Below are 22,874 nucleotides of genomic sequence, written 5' to 3'. Positions count from 1 at the left end.
AATATTTAATTTTGCTGTTATTTTTTGAAGCACCCTCATATATATGTATATATACATATTATTCTAAAATAGGTACTTTTATAATCACATTCCTATTCTTTCAACTAACATAAAAACCGTATGAATAAAAAAATCATGTACCACTTTTCTCTAATATGATTTATAATTTTTAGTAATTATTTGTTTTATGTTATTTCGAAGAAAGTAATGAAATCTGTTGTGAAAGATGATTTCTCCTCATTAAAAGTCAAAAGTAAAAAAATTAAATAGTATCAACGCCATCTGACATCTATCGCTATTTTTAATTCCCAATTGTCATGATATAACTGTTAAACCGGTTTTAAAATAATACATTGTTTTTATTTTATATTTGCAGGCACTATAACTATCGGAATAGAGTACAAGATTTAGCGAATAACGATAAACTGATATACATATATTAACGTAATTTTATTTTTTCAAAATTTTTTGTAGTTTAGAAAAAAACGTGGAGATAAAACTGTGGAATAAATAAAATTTTTCTTACCCATGTTTTATCCATTAATTTCTATTTATAAAAAATTTTTATACATACAAATATTTAAATAACTAAAATCTAATATAATATAAATTTAAAAAATAATATAACTAAAAAATTTATATTATTTGACTGTTGCTGTGTATCAATTTATATTTTATTTTAGCGATATTATTAAAAGTATAAAGACTCGTCATTTAAGCATTAAATATCTAAAAGAAACAGTCAAGTGTCCATTTTATTTCGCTTCTGGATTGATCAAAATATTGTCAGTAGAAGTTTTAATGAATTCTTTCCTTAGTATAAAAGTTATATATGTATATAGTTTTATAGTAGTAGTAGACAGTGTACTCGCAAAGCTATATCGACGACTCGTCGTCCTCGGTAGTCTCAACTCCTCTCTCGTGCAGGCACATGTTTCTTGCGCATTCTTCTCTCTATCGGAAAGAGAAATAAAAACCGGATACAGTGATACAGTATTAATTTTATTGAATCTAATGAGAGAAATAAAAATCAACCACGCACTCGTCAACATTAACAGTGCTAGTATAAAATTAGATCAATCTTTCAAAATTTCGCTGAGAAAAAAAATTTTATTAAATTTGTATGTTTTGCACTTAACGCATTTCTTTCATGCAATTAATAAAAGCAAAGATATTCATAAATTTAATATGGAATTTTTTTTATTATTCAAAATTCGAAATCTATGTGAGAAATGATGAACACTAAGCTCGACTGGTTTAATTATCTAATTACTCTAAAGTATCTTTACGTGAAATAATGTGTAAAAAAAATTTTGCATTTGTGTGTTTTGTGCTTTCTCTCCTCGTCATTTCGTCATCAAAATCTCAGCAAAATTCCACAATGAACAATAATGAAAGAGATGACAATTTAATGGTACGATACGAGGTAGACACAAATTCTACAAGAAACTATAGCGGCAAAATAAAAACAATGCAAAATGATTTGTACGAAAAGTTTATCAATAATACTACATACGACAAAATGCAGTATGAATTTTACATGGATAACAATCGCGAGGATAATGATTCGATACAATATGAACTGAGTATACATTCTATACAGAATCATAAGGATAATGAGCAAATCCCGATGAAATCTCACGCAAATTCAACAAATGTCAATCATGAAAGAAACTTCATGTCACAGGAAGTTTATGAAAACTTAATTGAAAAGAATGATTCCATGTTGAATGAAGTCTTTGAAAATTTCAGTAAAGATGATAATGAAAGTAACATTATCTCATACGAAACGTGTTATAATATTACTTGCATTCTGCTTTGCTGTCCTCTTGGCCATCGCCTGGTTGACAACGAATGCATTCCAGAAGAAATAAAATACCTTTTTCCATATATATATAAATACATGAACGATTCTATGCAGAGCGAAAATAAGAGAGTGGACGAATTGTTTCAGCTGGCTGTCTACAATTCATGCCAGGAAAAGGATAGTTTCCTGCTTCCTGATGGTTATCAGTATGATTATATGATTTTTGCCAACGGTTCTATCTATTTATCTTATTATGAAATATTTGTTAAATCGACATCATATTGTCTTGCAATCGTAGACAGAGATAAATTTGAAATAATCTTCTGCTCAGAAACTTTTGACGAGGTCAAGACGATAGTTGATAATGCCCCATTGATTTTTGACCCACGAATTATATATGTGAGCTGCAATATAATGTCTATACTATTTTTGGTGTTAATATTTATGGTGTATTCCATATTGCCAGAGCTCCGAAATGTACACGGCTTCATGTTGCGCAATTACAGCGCTGCTTTGTCCGTCGGATACACAATTTACATTTTGAATAATATAATCACATCAGCGGATGATGTACAATATCCCGTCTGTATTACAATTGGTACCGTATATCTAAATCATATAACTTATGCAATCAATGTAGCGTATATGTATATTTGTCAGACATAATGTATATTCGCATATTAATTAATCTTTTTAATAACTTGAATATATAATTTATTAAAATCTTAAAAATGCAAGGTTAATAGTGAATAACTTTTAAATTTTTGATGTACTTTAATATATAATTAATTTAAAGCTGTTTCAATAAATATATTTTTTGTATTTGTGTATTAGAATTTTGCAAAGTTTTATTTTTAATTAAAATATTATTTAATTTAATATCAGTAGTTTTTATTAAATATTGCTATAAATTTTTAGTGCAGGAAGTTAGAATAAATTTGTTTTTTAATGAAGAAATAAAGCGCGATAACTCTCTGCTTTTTAACGCACTTAACGCGCTTAATTAAGATATTATTTATTATTACCGTCTTCATTTTTTAAATCCTTTTTTGTTTATTATTATAGCCTTCTTCATTTACTTTTCTTGTATGTCGGGTTACTTCTGGTTAATTACGATGAGCTTTGATATGTGGTGGACATTCAGGTAAGTTTGCAAAGTTTTCCATATTATATTTTATACTTAACTTGCCTCTCATTTCAATTCATAGGATCGATTTATATTATACATCACACGTGACAATATTATTTTCTGCAATATATGTATAAATGTATTTGATATTATATATGTTACAGATAAAATTCGAAATCTGTCAAAACTCGAATTTATTAGTAAATACTGGTTGTAATTAAACTGGTTTCACAATGCGTTTTAACTGAAATAATTTAGTTAAAACAAGAATTGACTACTTTAATACATTCGCGTTCTAATTGAAATAATTTAGTTAAAACTAGAATTGATTGATTGCTGTTAGTGAATTCGTAGTGTCTAACGTGTCGGTGTTTCGAAATTACTTACATAAGGTGCATTCCAATATTCACTGCCAGTACTGAATTTCTATAATTTACGTCACGTACATTATAGATTTTTAGCACTGGCAATGAATTTCGGAACACACCCTACAAGTAATTGCGAAGCATCGACACGTTAGACAATGTGAATTCACTAACAGCAATCAATCAATTTCAGTTTTAACTAAGTTATTTCAATTAGAACGCGAATGTATTAAAGTAGTCAATTCTTGTTTTAACTAAATTATTTCAGTTAAAACGCATATTGTCAAACCAGCTTAATTACAACCAGAATTTACTAATAAATTCGAGTTTTAACAGATTTCGAATTTTAACTGTAACATATACATATAATATCAAATACGTTTATATATTGCAGAAAATAATTTTGTAACCGTGCAATTCGAATGTGTTTTTTTGCACAGACATTATGATGAGTGACAAAATGGAATGTAGAATATTTAATATTATAAATCGGACACAGAGAGTCTTGATCGGTCACAGGCTCATAGTAAACTTCGCATGAAAGTTACAAACCTATGTGTAATTGTATATAATTATTAACCTGGTTAATAACTGAATACACTGGCTAATATGGGTAAACTCTGCAAATTCATGTGGAAATGTATCCAATTGAGACTGTGTCCGATCGGGAAATCGTCCGATCTGTAATGTGCGCAATCTCAATATTAGTATTGTCGATTGAGAAATTTCGCGTTTTGACTGTAATAGAAACATGTTAGACCGCGAATTTACTAAAGCAGTCGGTCAATTCTAATTTTAACTAAATTATTGCAACAAAAAATATATAAACAAATAAAAAGCTCGAGTAATGTAAAACAAAATTTAAAAAATTAATGGGCCAACTAATGAGACAAAAATATGAAATGTATGACAAGTTTAATTTATTACTTATTCAAATAAACATAATAAATCGGTAAATACATAAACGTTTCAACCTTACTCGGTTTTCCTCAGTACGTAAATATACATATATGAAAAAACTTAAAGATAAACATACAATATAAAAATATGGAAATCACTTCGCTGATATGTTAAACTTGTCAAACGAAATGTGTATTATAATTAAATAAAATCAAAATAAACCTTAAAGTACAAAAATTAAATATGTAAGAAGCTATGTCATAATTATTATTGTAATCATTTAAAAATATTATAAATAAATGAATAGTGAAATAAATATAAATAAATTAAATATAATTATATAGTACTAGGGGGGCTCCGCCCCCCTGCCGCCTTCGGCGGCCAACCCCCCGGGGATTCTCGCTTCGCTTGCACCCCAGGTAGCATAACGGCGTCAATTAGACGTCTTTTTTACGTACGTTTTCGTCAGGATTTACGTTAAACTGACGGTTAGTATGACGTCTAAATGACCCTATACTGACGGCCATTTGTCACAGCATAAATGACGTCATCGGATGACATTAGTATGACGTCATTGGATGACATTAGTATGACGTCATAATGATTTTAAAATTGCCTTAAAAATAACGTTAAATTTAAAAAGATATGTGTGTGTGTACCATATTTCTTTTGTTAATTAAGAATTTTAAAAAGTCGAAAATATTTAAACAAAATATATTTATTTATTATACATATGTATGTTTTACAATATTTAGACTTGTGTGCTTTACAAAATAGACTTTCAAATAATAACAAAATGGCTGAGCATCTAATACAGACTCTACCTATATAAACGGCGACGATAAAATAAATTCTTATTTGTAGCATTTATCTATTTTATAGCACAGCCTTTAATAAAAAAAAATTCAACTTTTATCTTAAATTTAATTTAAGATAAGTGAGTTTAAAATATCTTTATTCAAGTATTATAAATATGAAACACACATATATGTGTATTATATATTTAAGTGTTATATGTGAAAACATAATTTTACTTGTATATATACCATTTCAATTAATGAAAACATAATTTTAAGCTCACTTATTTTAGTTTTTAACAGTATACATGTTTCTTTAAAATAAAATTTTTTTAAAAATGAAAGTTAATATTTTATTCAAAATGTTATTCTTCTTTTATTTTAACGTTTTGCTCTAATATTTTTACCATATTTTCTTAATATGTATGAATAATAGGAAAAGAAACCCAACAATTATCGAAAGGAAACACAATGCACTTTGCAAGTATATCATGAAAAGGCCATATATCAGATTCATGTGTTAAATTTTTTACAACATAAATATTTAATTCTTTTGAATCTAGGGGATACTTATACAGAGAATCGTAAGATGTGAAGTATTTTCCAACAACAAATATTTCTTGTAGACTTATAACGACAATATTTTGAATTTGAATGAGCATATTATTTTTCATTAAACAATACGAATTTGCACTTGAATAAGAATGTGTGGAATAGTAAAATCTCCATGAGTAGGTATACTAGGAGAGTTCTAACCCATGGGGCTCCGAGGGGAGTGCGGGGCGCGGGGGTATCTCTCGGCGCGGGGTATGACGTCACGCGGGGCGGGGGAATCTCGTAGGCGCGGGGGCTGACGTCACGCGGGTGGAGGGGATGTTTCGACAAAGGAGGGGGGAGTTTTCTGAGTGCAATATTTGTAGATGGATATCTTTACAACTTTTTTTTTTTTTTTTTTTTTTTTTTTTATGAGGGATCCTAGACATTTTCCCAAAAAGGTATAGAGCAAGCGCCGATGATCGACAATTTTGTACCCACGTTAGTATAATTTTATTACGGAAGCGCCGATGTCCGGCTGCTCGAACTTGTCAACGGAGCGTTCTAGAATCCATAAAATTATGTTTTTCATTTTATGGACATTTTATCATTAGGAAAGAAATGAAGATTTTAGGGCCGACGCTGCGACGAACATGTTGAAACGTGATTAGGTGCAAAAGCGTTGACGTTCGGCAGCTTTGTACCCTCGCGGAAAATCTCCCATAAAAACGAGAGCGAAACATTTTTTCTTAATATTTTTTAAGCAAGAATGCAACGTATCGGCGCCAACGTTCGGCTGCTTTGTACCCTCGCAGAAAATCGGTCGTAAACAGATAGCGCTCGATTTTATTACTATGATATTCCTTTGCGATAATTTTGAGAGGGATGGGGGTTGAAACTTATGGAGAGCGGGTCTGTATCCACGATGTTCATCACAAAGTATTCAGCATTCATATAGTAAAGAGCTAAGTGTCCTGTGCGAAGTGTTAGTGGCATAGTAGTGAAAAAAAAAATGGAAAATGATAATAATTTCGAAGCGATATTAGACGAGTCGTCTGACGAAGATCACGCGCTGTCGGATGACAGTAATTATATTAGTAATTGCAGTGAGGACCTTACGGATATTTACGACAAGGTAGTGGACAATTCACAAATTCTTGCGCTAAACGGACGTACAAAAGTTTGTACAATATACTTTTATTATTCGACGGGTACTGATCAAGCTCTATGTACTACATGTATGATCTCTATTCAAGACTTCGGGCACATGTATGCTGTTCGGAAGCATGTGATTCAATTACACGACGCAGTGGAGAGTCGATCGTGCTGCAATTGTAGAAATCCATTGTATATAATAATTCCATGCAATATGTGCCCTATTTGCACACAATAAACTTTGGGAGATTGTGCTGGGACACTTAAAGTGAGAATTCTGAAAGTGAAGATGGCGTCTCAGGAAAGATTGAAGAACATTCCAGTGACTTCGATGGTGCATTATTTAAGAAATCGCGAACTTGATGTGCAAAAACCTCAAGCAAGAGATGTGACCCATTTTCTGCAATTTCATGAAAGGAAATTAATGGGAACTACCGTATGTAACTGCGTCACATCATCTAAACACAACCGAATCGCGTGTTTTCAGCGTCGATATCAAAAGGTATTGCACTTTTTAAGTGGACAACCGAAAGTTTGTAGGAACCCATTGAATATGACATTGCCACCATGGCCACTATTGCTATTACCATCCAACTCAGATGTGTTGCCATCCGAATCGGAGGAGTCGCCAGAACATAATATTCTGAACTCAGACTTAGAAATCGATGAGTCGGATGTGAGGGACGAAGATTGAGAGTGTGTTGTAAGTATTTCTTTTTAATTTAAAAATTGTTAAAATAATTAATAAAAATTTTTTTTTCTGTCACAGAAGGGACCCCTCGCAGTAGTCCCACGGCCGTCGTCTTGCCACCCCCACCATCGTCGGCACAGCCGCCCGACCGCCTCACCACCGTTGCCGCCACCACTGCCCAGCCGCTGCTCCTCCGCTTGCCGCCGACGCATTAAAAATTTTTATATATTATAATATTTATATTCTTATCTTTATATTCTTATCTTTATATTCTTAGTGTTTATATTCTTATCTTTATATTCATATTATATTATTATATTCTTATATATTCTTATATTTTAAATTTTAAATTCACATTCATACGCACACACACACACACACACACACACGCACGCACGCACGCACGCACGCACACACACACACGCACACACACACACAAAATTATAAATATTACGCATACTCATTTTAAGAATAAAAATTATTTTAAATATTAATATATAGTTTATTTTAGAATAATTCCTCTTTCCATCTATATTAAGAATATTATTATAAAAGAATTATTATATATTAATATTATTATAAAATAATTATATATTAATATTATTAAAATATTATTAAAAATTCTCTCTCGCGTGCGCCTCACGCTATCTCTCTCTCTCCTCGCTGCGCCTCACGCTATCTCTCTCTCTCCTCGCTGCGCCTCGCGTCATCTCTCTCTCCTCGCTGCGCCTCACGTCATCTCTCTCTCTCTCCTCGCTACGCCTCGCGTCATCTCTCTCATGGTCCCTAGTCTCTCAGTCCCTAGCCTCTCGGTCTCTAGCCTGGCGTTCCCCCTTCCCCGCATGACGTCATCTCCCGCAAGGACCATGCAACGAGCTACGTATGAGAGCTGGGACTGCTTATGGGTGGGAGAAAGATGGAGAATGGAAATGCATGCAAAGAAATTACATCATAATTTAGACTTAAAAACTCTTTATTCTTCTTTTAAATTTTTTTTTTTTTCTTACATATTATGGACTAAAAACTAAAGCTGCCAGCTCGCAATCGATGAGCTGATGCTTGTTGAAGGCGTCGCTAGCGCGTATTACATTTGATACTTCTTTAGGATTCGTTACATTGGACGCGATATTTGAAAATTGCGTAAACTTGATATCGACTGTATTGGTAATTTTAACCAATCAGTCAAAAGTTACATCAATGCATGGATCGAGATTGAACATACGGTGTAACGTCGATTCGATCATCATCATGCATACATTTGAAGATTCAAGACTTATTAACTTGGCATCGTTAATCGTACGAACTCGCACTGTTAACGGTCCAACGCTTATAAAACTGTAGGCATTTTTAGAATCGTTTCGAAGCAGATTCTGAATATTGTGACGTTGCTCGTAGAGTCCTTTCCACGCTTCGAGAGATAGTATCAGTTCCTTTCCTCGATGATCTCCTATGGCGATTTCCACGTAACTCGGTGGATCCACTTTGATACCAATTTCGAGGAATTTAAATTCCGTAGCTGTCAATGCGTATCGTCTGCTTAGTATACGAACCGCACGACGCTCCAACGAAATGCTGTAAAAAAAAAAAAAAAATGAAATTAGTTTGAAAATAATACAATTTGTAAAAAAAAAAAATATATAAAGATAGAAAGAAGTTAAACAAAACTTACTCGTCACATTTATTCTCAAACGATGGAGTGTCATCACGACTCGGTACGTAATTGTTAGAGTTAAGACTAAGATAAAAATGTAACCGCGGGTACCGACACTCGCGAGTACGTCCTTGACCGTTCAAGCCCGGCACCGATGAACCAGCGACATCAGCAAGAATCCGTTTTGCCCAATCGTCGCGCGCCGCGAGGCCCGAGAGCCCGAAGCGCACGCGTAATTTCCAATTCCGCTCAATGCGCAACGCAACGACACGCGCAGAACTCGCGATCGCGACGATTTGGGTAATGCGCCACTCGATAGATTCGCGAGCCAATCCGAGCGTTAGATCTTCGCGTTCCCCTACTATCGGAGCAACGGAAACGAACCACCTCGTGGCTGATGCTTCGCTCTCTTCCGTCTCGACCTTGGGAACAACAAGACGCTTGCCGCGTGCCCGAGTGTTAGAAGTTTCGCGAACAGCTCTCCCAGTTTAACTAATCACGCTTTATCACACGACTCCGAAAGGCGAGTTCTCGCGGAATTCGATCTCATCGAGGTCATCCGCCACGCGGTGGTTCAGTTCCGATCTTGTGTGAGAGTTATTAGGCCGTCTCGCGGTTCATCGCCGACGCTAAATCGATCCTTCTATCGGTTGTGAGTCAACTATTTCGAACTCGCATTCACAAGTTTCATCTGCGGAAACTTCGGACTTCGACGGCAGGCGAGAGTGAGACGAGTATGGTGATCAGCAGCCTCTAGTGAGTGGTGCATTCGTCGCGTTCGCGAACTCGCATCCTGTACGCGGTCAAGATCTCCGCCGCGCGTGGACAAGATTTCCGTTCGTAGGGTCCGCCATATTCGGGCTCGGCAAGATTTCCGTCGTTAATGACGCAGGTAATGTGCGAGATCAAGATCTCCGAGCGACTACCTTGAATGCTTATCACTGGAGGCGACCATACTCGTTATTCACGATATTAACAAATCTCAATGGTCCGCGTTCTTATTCGGCTGTGAGCGACCATCAACCGATTTTCAATTCTAATTGTGTTCTTTATTCTTTTTTTTGTATTCGTTGTCTCGTGTGAAAATTACAATTAAAGTGTTATCGAGTCCAAATTCAACTCGGTCTTTGCTTTCTTCTTTTACTTTTTTTTGTTATTGTTTGTGACGTCAGTCTCTCACCCGGAAATTCCATCGACGTGCGTTAACGCTCGCTTCGAGTGCTAAATCTAGTACAGACCCGGCATTCGCGCATCCTCAAGGCGTCCTTGAGTGAATACGCAACAGTAATTATTCACATGTCTACCGGAGCCACTGCTTCTTTCAGCGTAGTACATATTTCCAGATTTTAAAAGTGAACCACTAGCACGAACGGTTAACGCAACATTGATCGTATAAAATTAAGAATATACATGACGCTTATTTTTAAAAGTAGTGGGGTAAATGTGGTGGGAGATTCTAGAATACTATTGGCGCTATGAAATTTAGGAGAAGGGGAAACGGTGGTCGAATAAAAAGAATTCTTAGAAACGATTCGTGAGGAAAGGATTGGGGAAGGGGAATAAGAGATAAAACACATTAATGTTTTAATATTTTATTTTTCCAAATCTTGCAATTCTTTCTGGCGTTGCGACCACCAGTTAAATATTTTGAATACATTTTGTAATGCGCAATTCTTAACATGTTTTCCACATCGCATAGTGTTTTTAACATCTAGATTATTTAGAGACTCGATATCGTCGTAATCAGCATCCAAGGTCTCAATAATGAAACCGTTTCTCGCATCATCCAATATATCGGCTAACCATTCTCGCTTCTCAAGTCCTTTTACATATACGAGAATGGATTCTTCTTCTTCTTCATGTGGTCCACCAACGATAGCTGTTGTAATCAAACGCTGAGCCATGCTGTATGGAACGTTTCCATCTTCCCATTGCAATCCATGATGATTTCGAGTCAACCATGAGGCTTGGTGTCTCTCCGATTTTATGAGCACACCCCATGGTACAGGACATGCGAAAAAATAATGTGACAAAATAAATCCTCTTCTCAGAACTGCCGCTTCCTTTACAATGAATTGTTTATTGAGGATAAAGCCCTGTAGATCCATAAACGTTGGTACGGACATGATGAGATCTCTCTCTCTTCGATGTATCAGTTAAAAAAGAAGAATGACAACCATCTCATAACACTTTGATTTATATTCTGCTATGCTTCCCCCTCTCTCTAAATTGTTGGTGCGTTTAGGTGATTTTGCGCATAACGTTGTCAACGGGTCAACGGGTTGTACTGGATCACGCGATCGTGTATGATGAGACAGTACGCAGTGGTATTCATCGGCACATTCTCCTTACACTCGAATTCCAATCTCACATCCACGGTTGCGCTCTTGACCGATTCGTTTTGTCGAGAACAATCGATGATCACGAACGGACCGTTACGTAGAAACATTGAGACGGTGAGACTCGGCTCGAGATACTCGTATCCATAATAGTTCTTGCAGAAACGCGCATATGTATCGTACAGAATCGACCATCTGTTTTTATCGAAATCCAAATTCATATCGTCGTACGGATAACATTCCGAGTTCAGATAGAGTTTCACATTGGTCATCTTGCAATCGTCGAATCGACTCATATCCTCAGACATGATGTTTTTCCGACCTGTCTGCAGAGCGAAGATAACATATCGTGGCTTCTCCAGCTGAGTCGCTGTCTTAATGGCCCATGAATGCTTGGTTGTACGCTACAATAGCGGATACTCATACAGATCCCACGAGCGAAAACCCATGCTGAGATAATGTCCGCTTTCCAGAGCGCGCAGCATCGACAGCTTCTTAATCTCGCTCAATAACACATGTGGCATTCGCCATTGTATATGTTGATCACATGTAGCATTCGCCATTGAATATGTTGATCACAGGCTCCAGCGTCGAATCTCCAACCAGACAATTGTTGTCGTTGCGCGATCGTATTAAGATTAACTCATGACGAGCGTTAATCACCATTCGTCTGTAATCCTCGCAAAATCCCAATAACATGTAGAGCGGTACGCAAAAATTGAAGTTTCCATTTGCAGTAGTCGGATCAGTCCAGCCAGCGTTTCTCATAATCACGCTTCTATCGGATGATATCGTTACATAGTTTTTGAGCAAACTTGTTATTCCCACGTTTCTGTTGCGATCAATCTCCACGCCATCGAGTTCGTATCGAATCTCATCGAACATGAATGCGACACAATTATTTCCCAGTATCACAGCAGATCCTTCGGCTGGTTTATTTATCTTTAGTTCTCCCTCGATGTATAGGAAACTTTCATACGGCAACGCATACAGATCCTGTTGTTGTATGGGTATTCTTATCTCATCACTGTGTCCGAATGTTGTATTAGCGAACGGGTTGTACGTGTGAGTCTCGATCTTGACGATGCGATCGTCGAAGATTGGCTCGTCTCCAATGTTGAGGATGTCGGTCATTGTTCAGATGTTTCGCACCGCGAATCCCAAAGATTGTAAAAACGCAACGTTTGATGCGTTCAGTTTCTTTTTCTTAGTGCAACCGGATGATTGGATATTAGTGAATGTCGACGTTGTTGTTCTTGTCGCTGGCTCCGTAAAGATTGTGTTATCTCTCGTGTCTTTCGATCCGTTCAACACGAGCATCTCATACACCACACACGTACGTTATCGCTGTCGTCGTCGTACGTGCAATCTAATGGTGATCTCTTCTCCTCGAAAATCGAGCAATCGTCTGTCCTGGTCGACAACGCGTAACGTTAAATCCGTAATGCTCCGCACGATGATCGGCAGGTAAATGATGTGCGCCGGTGTTTCCGATATCTTATATCCTAGTGGTACCCTCGGTAAAAATTCATGTATCGTATGAACGAGTTTGCCGTTGCTGTACGCGCCCGCGGTCACATTACATTCTACGCGGATAATGTTCACGTTGATAATATTAATCGGCATGTCCGACTTGTACCATTTTCGCGGCTGCAGTATACGGTTCGAGAATCCTAGCAGCGATCCAATGTTGTTAGGCTTGCTAAAATTCATTCTGTAGGCGCATTTGATCTCGCTCCTCATCGTATTATAATTAGCGCGGAGCACTATCGGATATTCTCCATCTTCAAAGTCACCGTCCTCATTCGTCCGAATATGCGTGGTGTCAGCGTGTTTTTTATCATCGTCACGAGCAGCGTGTCGCGGACGTTTTCGTGAAATTGCATGTTTCAAAAACTCATGTATCGCTTGCAGCTCGTACGATCCCTCGGGAATCGTAATTTCCGCGTCATCTTTGCCAAAGTAAAATTTATTATTCGAGGAATTCACGTTCGATATCGCATGATAAGTCTCAAAATCCGCTAGACCTAGCTCGTATTCATCGTCGCTCAAATCTACGGCGGGAAAGTAGTTTACCGCGAGAACACTACTCTTCCCGGTCAGTGTGAATGTCATAGACATGTTGACAAAACTGTTAAACGAATACTGAGTTAAATAGCGCAATGTCAGTCTTTAAATTCACGTGCATCGACCGCTCGGAGAAACTGTAAGTACAATTGTCCACAGATGCTTTGATTGTAAGTTTGAACAGGTGTGTAATTGTATTGTATCTTTGTCACATTTAAATATCGCACCAATTCATTCGGCGGTCGAAGATTGCCGAAACTGTCAAAATATATAGCGCGATCCACCCTCTTTGCATACGTTACCCAATGAGTACCCGATCCTTTAGCGTTATCCAAATTTACGATGCCGCTCTCGTTTCGATATATACCACCGATTGGTAATGAATCACGCATGAAAACACCTCTAAAATACGGAATGTGCATACGTTTTGCCAGTTGTAGCAATTGTATGTTGGTAGTTACGTCCTGCGGCATTTTTAGCGTCTCTTTGACGTTTTTTTTTCCCCATTTTTCTCGTTGAAACTCCTCGTCCGTGTTTGTATGAAGCGAGATACAATCCGTGACCTTCCATGGCGCGATTGTGACGTAGCATCTCTTGCAACTGACGTTGTGCAGCTTTTCCGTCGTTCACCATCTTCGCTACACCAGCCGCTCCACCGACCAGAGATCCGAGCGCGCCCAACATTGGTAGAATCGGTAATACACCCCCACGTTTCGCTACCGGAAGTATTCGTTTCTTCGCCATCTTTTTCTTCGTCTTCGTCTTTGTCGTCTTCAGGCCCATACCGAACTTCGTCTTGGCTTTCATCGCTGCCCAGACAGCTGTGGCGGCGGCTCTCTCACCGAGAGTCGAATCTCTCGCAACGATGCGAGTTTGCGCTTCTTTGGCGAGTATCCTATCTGCCGAGTGTCTCTCGAGATCGTTGCTTCGAGAGTACGCTATATCGTGTTCACGGCACGCCGCGTCCAATGGGTTGATACCTCGATCGCCTCTGGCTAATCGCTTTTGTAGTCGCGTGCCCGGACCGCAAAACTGATAGCCGGGGATATGGAATTCGATCGGAAGTGCGTTTATCGCCTGATTTAATAGGCCTCTACCTATTTTCGTTGACATTCGCTGCAATCTTTTATCATCGGCGCTGGACCGTCAATGTGCGTTCGCTGCCACGGTCGATTGTAATGTTCGAAACAGCGGCGATAAGTTTGAACCTCCAAATCCGCCTTTATATGTTCCGGAAGCTTGTCCCACACGCAGTGAACGTAATTGCCGCACATTCGCAATAAAACTGTTTTCGACACAAATTGTAGCTGTTCGGCGCTCAAATTACAAATATCGTAAGGACTTGATAGCAAGACAAACATTTTTTCGTTACTGAGCAATTCGCGGTTCCGCGCAGCTATAAATAGGCAGACGTTCGATCCAGTCAGGAGTGTGAACATGAATTTCGTGCGACAACCTTTCGCGATACGCGTGACGAATTACGACGCCAGATTACGATCGATGGGGGACAACGCGGAGATGCGTAGACACGGTACGATACTGCCGACTACTATACGCGCGATCGTTTGCGGCCCCTCGAATTGCGGTAAAACTAACGTGTTGATTAGTTTGATAGAAAGCCCGCACGGCGTCCGCTTTGAAAACGTGTACGTGTACTCAAAGTCGCTGCAACAGCTAAAATATCGGTATCTGGAGAATTTGTTGACGTCGATCGATGAAATCGGCTATTTTACATTCTCCAATAACAGTGACGTCATTCCACCGAGCGAAGCATGTCCAAACTCGATTTTCGTTTTCGATGACGTGGCGTGTGACAAACAAAATACGATAAGAGAGTACTTTTCAATGGGACGCCACTCGAACGTCGACTGCTTCTATCTCTGTCAGACATACGCAAGAATACTGAAACATCTTATACGCGACAACGCAAACCTGCTAATCTTGTTTAAACAGGACGGTACCAACTTGAAACATGTGTACAACGATCACGTGAATACCGACATGTCATATGAGGATTTCAGTGAATTATGTCGTACTTGTTGGCAGCAAAAGTATGGATTTCTAGTGATAGATAAGGATAGCTCGCTTACGAACGGCCGATACAGAAACGGATTTAACGTGTTCGCGATACCGCAAAACAATTAGTCGTTGCCGACGTTCTGTCGAGAGAGGTGAAACACGAGCGTTCGACACTCTACCGACATGGCTGAGAACGATAATATTCGCGAACGTGAAAAGATAGCGAAGGAGATTGCGAAAACGAGTGAATCAATCCGCAAGAAACATCGCGCTTTGAAGACCGGTAAGATCGATGACGATATCGCGGTCAAGACCCATTTTAGACCTATTATTGAGCCGCTACAAAAGATTGTCGACAACTCGATCGCGGTGAAAAACGAGCCGGAAAGTACCGCAAAGATTAAAATCTTACCCATCAAGCGGTACAAGGAGGAGGAGGAGGAGGAGGAGGAAGAGGAGAAGGATGATGCGACACCGAAAAAGAGGAAACGGTCAAACCCGAATCGCTCATCGACACCGCGTACATCGAATGCTTTACTGGATGATCCGATGATAACCTCTACACCGTTCGCGACAACGAGAATCGTACAACCTATGATACCCGAAACACTCGCAAACGAAAATGTTTTCGAAACCTCGGGCAGCACGCTCGAAACATCGTTTGTTCGAAACACATTACAAACGCTGGAAGGTCAAGAAATGTTGCCAAAGCACTTGGGACCACTGGGACAAGAGTACATGAGCACTCTCCTCGGTGGCGACAAAGAAAGGAAAATCGATCACGTGTACGGTGTCTATTTCGACAAGGATGAAATGCGTCTCGGTAACAAACGATTCGACATTGACAAATATGACTCTATAATTATAGACAAAGTGAGGTACATTGGTACACCAGGATTATACGAATTGATCTTCAAGAGAATTCCCGATGATGACATTTACACGGAGGATGATATGCATAAATACAAGAGCATATTATTGGCGACGAACGCGCATAAACGCAATTATGACACACAAGGCCAATTAAGAAGCAACAGGGGATACAAGTACAAACATATAATCGCACCATTGATATCGATTGAAAAGAAAAAATCTGGAAAGGGAGTATTCATGCCTCACGCGATGGCGCTAACCGACAATAAGATCGATTACATACACTGGGATGACCCCAACGAGCTAGTGGATCGGGTACGATTGCTGGACGCTTCGCGCCGAGCTGGCCACAACGCTCACGACAATGAGATCCTGTCGATCATCGAGGAACTTCGCGAAGCAGGCATTATTATAAATTGAATGGTGTCTCGACAAATCTAATCAGTCGATCAGCGTCACTCGTATCGGGAAAAAAATGCCTATCAACAAATTTGGATTATTCGAACCAAGAAATGATGCAACCGGCACAAGCGATCATTGGGATAGATTGGTGAGAAGTTACGTGCGCGGAAACGCTCTGTGTCGTGTCGCTACAGACTATGATGCAAGATCGCGCAAGATTCGTCGTGTAGCGCAACCTGAAGCTGACACTGATGCCGTCAACAAACTGTATGTGGAATCCTGCGTTAAAAGATTAATGAATCAACAGAAAGAATCAGATGAGAAGCTGACTTCGTTCGAGAAGGATGTGCGGGCAATACAGATTGTGATAAACGAACTTCAACGCGCGGCTAACGCTAACTCAGAAACGACTATCAACCTGAATGAGCAGCAGCAGTGAACGGGTTAGGAGCGGCTATCGAACGGTTATCGAACGGCTACGAACAATTATCGAACGGCTACGAACAATTATCGAACGGCTACGAAGGATTATCGAACTGCTATCTAACTACAATGAGTGGTAGTGGTAGTGAACGGCCTAGCAACAGCGAACGAGGCTACCAACAACTCAAGCAGGGCTGCGAACGAGGCTACGAACAAGTCTTTAAAGGTTACATGCAAGGCTACAAACAACTCAAGCAGGGCTGCGAACGGGTCAGTAACGGCTGCGAACAGGTCAGGAAAGGCTACGAACGGGTTAGAAACGACTGTGAACAAGGCAGCGAACGAATCAGGAACGATTTTCGAATGGGTCAAGAACGGAAGGAAACAACGTAAGAACGGCTCAAGAACGGCTCAAGAACGACTACGAACGGCTCAAGAACGGTTCAAGAACGGCTCAAGAACGACTTCGAACGGCTCAAGAACGGCTCAAGAACGACTACGAACGGCTCAAGAACAGTTCAAGAACGGCTCAAGAACGGGTCAGGAACTGCTCAAGAACGGCTATTGAAGAACGACAAACGAAAATGAATCATAAAACGAGCGACAAACGGCGGTCGAGAAAAACCGATGAAGCGAAGAAACAACATAGTTTGGAGAAACGGCAGTTGGTGAACGAACTGCACGCGCCGGCAAGGAAAAATTTTCCCCGAAGACACGTTATAGTGCGGGGATACGATGACCTGTGGCAAGCTGACATCGTCGAGATGCGTCCGTACTCTCGTTTCAACAGAGGTTACCACTACATACTCACCGTCATCGATGTGTTGAGCAAGCATGCGTGGGCCATTCCACTCAAGAGTAAAGGTGGAAGCGAGACGGCTGACGCTATCGCCGAGATAATTCGAGATAGCAAGAGATGCCCGAGAAACATGCAAACCGATATGGGGAAAGAATTTTATAACGCCGACGTGCAACGGCTTATACGGAAACATAACATCAATCACTATTCTACATATTCGGTATTGAAGGCATCGGTCGTCGAGCGATTCAATCGCACGCTGAAGAACGACATGTGGAAGATGTTTACGCTGAACGGAACTTACAAGTGGATCGACGCGTTGTCGGAACTCGTATCGGATTACAACGCGCGCAAGCATCGAACGATCGGCATGCGACCCGTCGACGTCACCCTCGCGATCGCTGATAAACTTTTAAAAACGGTATATAGTAACATAAAGATTGCCGCTCCGACGAAATTCAAAGTAGGTGACCCGGTACGCGTTAGCAAGTACAAGAAACTTTTTGAGAAGGGTTACACACCAAATTGGACAACCGAAGTGTTTAAAATTGTTAAAGTGCAGCGTACTAATCCCGTAACCTATCTACTCGAGGACTATCGCAAAACATCTGTCGCTGGAGCGTTTTACGAGCACGAGTTGCATAGCGCGAATTATCCGGACGTATATCTCGTGGAGAAAGTACTGCGCAGGAGGGGTGACGAGGTTTACGTGAAATGGCTGGGATTTGACAATTCGCACAATTCTTGGATACATAAGGACAATGTGATTTAATTCATACAAACTGTTTATTAATTCCTCAATATTAAAAATATACAATGTGTACAACATATAAAAAATATATGAAATATATGAAGTATTTGAAATATAAAAATATATAAGATCTTTATTAATACATCCTTTCCGTTCCAATATATGAAATACATATACATATGTTACATAACATTATATCGCATATACATTATATTACATTATATTTTATAAGGGTATCTGGTAATGTCCCCATGGTAATGTGTCGGTCGAATCAGGTATGATATACCGCTTATCGTCGTACGGACTTAGAGCAATTTTCGTCTCGCGAATGGTGTATACTTCATGCAATTTCGATCTAATACATGACTGCTGACGTGTCATTTCAATCTCGTCATTCAGGCACCGCGATCGTCGAATGTTATACTACGCGCTACGACGTTACTTTTGACACCTTTTGCTTTTTTAATGTCCTTTTTGCCGTCCACCCTCACCGCGTACATTTTTTCTCTAAGCCCGACGAATTCGGTCATTATCGCGCCATTATTTTCATCCTTCATTAGATCCGGTACTTTTTTATTCACAAGCGGTATATCGTACGCATTGTCCGCAGTATAATCGCTCGTATCGAATCTAGCGATATCGCGTTTCATATTTTCATACACGTCTTCGCATTTAATATGGTATATTAAACTATCTGTGTCGGTGTACATTACCCGGCATCAGTCACGATAGAGCGGTGACATGTACTCGTGATGAAATTCGTACAGACACACTTTCGATATGTCGAGTATATACATACCAACATAGATTGGTTTGTTAAATTTTACTTCTAGTTTACGTAATTCTACGGCAATTAAATTTTCTGAAAAGACACTCCTGCTATGGAAATTTGGTTTCGCTATCATCGCCTCTGCTCCGTATCGTCCGTCCCACTTTGTCAATAATTTTACATCTACATGATTACGCACATTTTCCATCGTTTTGCCAAATACCGCGTTGTTCATCAATTTGTACAAATTTTTCTCAAAATCATTTTTCGCTTGTGTTCTAAATTTTGTATTTAGTTCAATGTAATCGCGGAGCCATGCGGATTGAGTGAATTGTAATACGCGATGTATTTTTGTAACGCGAAGGCCGTGACGCGTGCACTGCTGCAGGTTGCGGTAGTGTATGACATAACGCTTCTTGTCATATAGCGTTGCGAGAAGCTTATCTTCCCGCTTGCCGGGCGGCTTGTCGCGTGTCGGGCAAAACAGTAGGTCAGTGTGCATGTCGTGAAGATATTGTGGATATTCTAAATCTACTTCGAGGATATAGCCTATAGGCGAATCGAGCGTGATATGTCAAAATTAGATATGTCATCGACCCATCAAAAATCGGCGTAAGGCAACGGTTAACACATTGCCCATCCATACAAATTATTTACATCTAAATACATTAAAAATGATGATGGTTTCGACGGATCATACGATTGCATGTACTTGTTATTAGCATGGGCGTATCTATTGGAACATTGACTTAAACCACCGCGTATACCCCGTTCGATAAACATGACCATATCAATGTCTGTAAGCAATTCGAATGTATTTGTATATATATATTTATATATATATATATATATATATGTATTTGTATATATATATTGAATATATTTGTATATTTTAACATGGCATCCCATGTATACCCGGGAAGAGTGTAGTAATACGCAGGGTCGAGTCCATAACTCGCGATGCAAGTGTCGCGAAAGTTTTCAAAAATATCTGCTAATAACATGACATCAATTTTTAAATATAGATCACTATATTCGCCTAGCGTTCGAAGGGAGAATCGGTTCCAGACGTTCTCGGCGTGCGCGTAATCGCTCTCGGATATTGTGCCACCGGTTAAAGAACTGTAAAATGATTCGCGCGGCGGTAAACATGTATCTTGCAACTTGTCGACACAGTCTATATATTCGTATGGAAAGACACCCTTTCGTGTTAATAGATTGAAATTTTCTGTAGGTAAATTTTTAAATTCCGATTGTAAAATTTTTAGTTTCTCTTTATTCAAAAAAGATGCTAATTTATCAAGACTTGTTGCCAGAAATTTATATGAATCGATGAATCGTAATTTTATGCAAGTTTTCCGATCTTTGTCGTCGTCGATACTATTGACCGTTTTTGTAAATGAAATATATTTTTCTTTCGTTATCAGAAGTAATTCAATGCTCCCTTCGAACGCTGTAGCTATATCCTCGATAATGAAATGTGCGTCATAACCTGATAAATTGTAAAAAACTATTGGAATACAAAAAGATTCTTTATAATTTAGATTGCAATTTGAGTGCGCGGGACCTCTGTATCGTCCAGTCAGATGGCAATGATCGCGTACGCGTGTATCGTCTTGTACAAATGGTTTTTCACATATATGACAATGCGTTCCGCTGTGAAATTTTTTCCACTCATCCGATGTTAAATTTACCATGGGAACATTTGTCGTTAAAATAGTCTTTATACGTAACACTAAATTTTTAAGTTCTTCGGTGAACCATGAAACACAATCGACGCTACGGCGAGAATTATACGCGGATAACGAGTTGTCGTACGAACAATGTATATAATAAGCGATGCTGAATACCTTGTGATGTTGATAATTTGTCGCTTCTTCAGTCTTTGCCAAAACACATTCCAAGTCGGCGTACACTACAAACGGAAGCCGCTCCTTTCTGTTGTAGTTGTCGAAGTCGAGCCACTTGTCTTTATCGCTTGGTAACCGGATGGCGCAGTCGTTTATCTTTCCGCAGTCTACCGTATGTGACTGCAACTTGTTCTCCGATCCGAAATAGTGCAAGCATCTGTGAAAAAAAAAAAAAATTACAATTTTATTAATGATTATTTTAATATATAATTTTATTGCAATAAATATACGCACCGATCGCAGATATATTTTTGACCATTGTGTTTGCTCAGTTGCGTGCTGACAAGCCGGGATAGATTCTTGATCCACGCGAAATGTCCAACGCTGTTACTGTCTTGCACATACAGCAAGTTGACATGCTTGTCTTTCTTTTGCTCCGAAAGACGTATCGGGACGATGTTATTCTCAATACTATATACATTGATGGAGATATTATTTGCTAGTTCAAACTTTTTAATTTGATTTATGGTCACTGGAAATTCAATGTCTTGGAGATTCAGCACTGTCGTGTAATGAGGATATGACGATGTTCTCTCACTATATTTTGCAACTGGATGCAGAGCGGCCACCACTGACCACGCGAAACATGCATTGTCCGTTGATCGCACGTTCACCACCGCTCTCTTTGTCACAATTTCTCGCGGCAAGTTTAGATAACACCCTGCGCGCATTGAATTATACTTGTTTATATTTATAGTCAAGTTAATTATTTGTGACAACGCCCAACCACTATCGCGTTCTTGAAACTCTTCTAGCGATGCTAGCGTGGGCTCGATAACGCGGCGCTCGTACCACTCGTGTAAATCGGACGTGCGAAAGAGTTCATAGTTTTTTGTATTGACACTTTTGTTGGCGCGTTTATCACCGGACACAAACTCGCCATTAAACACGGTGTTCACTTTTACATTAATGTGTTTTTGCATCACTTTCTGCACGTGTTCGATCACAATGTCTTTGGCATCTTCGAGAAATTGACGAGGTTCGATGTAATTATTGTTTATTACCGCACCGGTTAAGATGCGGCTCTCGAACGCCGTATCAATCTCTCAGCAAACTAGTCTTTCCGCGTTATTGTCGCCACTGTATTCACCACCACTGGATATAAATTGTTTCTGCAATCGAATTTTTGCACCCTCGAGTCGCGCGATTCTAGCCACCAAAGATTGTCTATTTCCAATCGAGAGTCGCGGACGCTTGTTACGGCTGTTTTCTTCGAGCAAATTGATAAATTCCTCGCAGCGCAGCGCCCATGCAAAATATTCACCCAAGGTGATGACTTGGCGGGACCGCTCCAACAGATCGCGTTCGTTCTGCTCGATGTTTTCCATTATTTCTTTTATTCACTATTATACCACTAACACTTCTAATACAAGAAAGTAGCCACTAAACTTTTTTCACCGCTGCATCTATGCGCTTTTAAATCGTACTATGGTTTGACGCGCTCTCATCCTCCTTATATATTTCACCTAATTCTATCTTCTTTTCTAACATTT

General features: G+C 39.1%; 1 protein-coding gene across 1 annotated transcript in view; it reads left to right on the top strand.

The window, feature by feature from the left end:
- Nucleotides 1-924: 924 nt before the first annotated feature.
- LOC145934381 (G-protein coupled receptor Mth2-like) overlaps nucleotides 925-22,874 on the top strand; it is a 35,572-nt gene continuing 13,622 nt past the window's right edge. Inside the window, exons 1-2 of the mRNA XM_083034747.1 lie at nucleotides 925-2,405; nucleotides 2,873-2,951. Of these exons, the coding sequence (XP_082890873.1) occupies nucleotides 1,298-2,405; nucleotides 2,873-2,951 (1,187 nt within the window). The 5' untranslated portion in view covers nucleotides 925-1,297. The remainder of the gene's footprint in view (nucleotides 2,406-2,872; nucleotides 2,952-22,874) is intronic.

This window comes from Prenolepis imparis, unplaced genomic scaffold (genome assembly GCF_030444845.1).
Source record: "Prenolepis imparis isolate NDT839.2.m4 unplaced genomic scaffold, iyPreImpa1.0 SCAF_3, whole genome shotgun sequence".
Taxonomy (NCBI): domain Eukaryota; kingdom Metazoa; phylum Arthropoda; class Insecta; order Hymenoptera; family Formicidae; genus Prenolepis; species Prenolepis imparis.
This window is presented reverse-complemented; position numbering and strand designations above follow the sequence as displayed.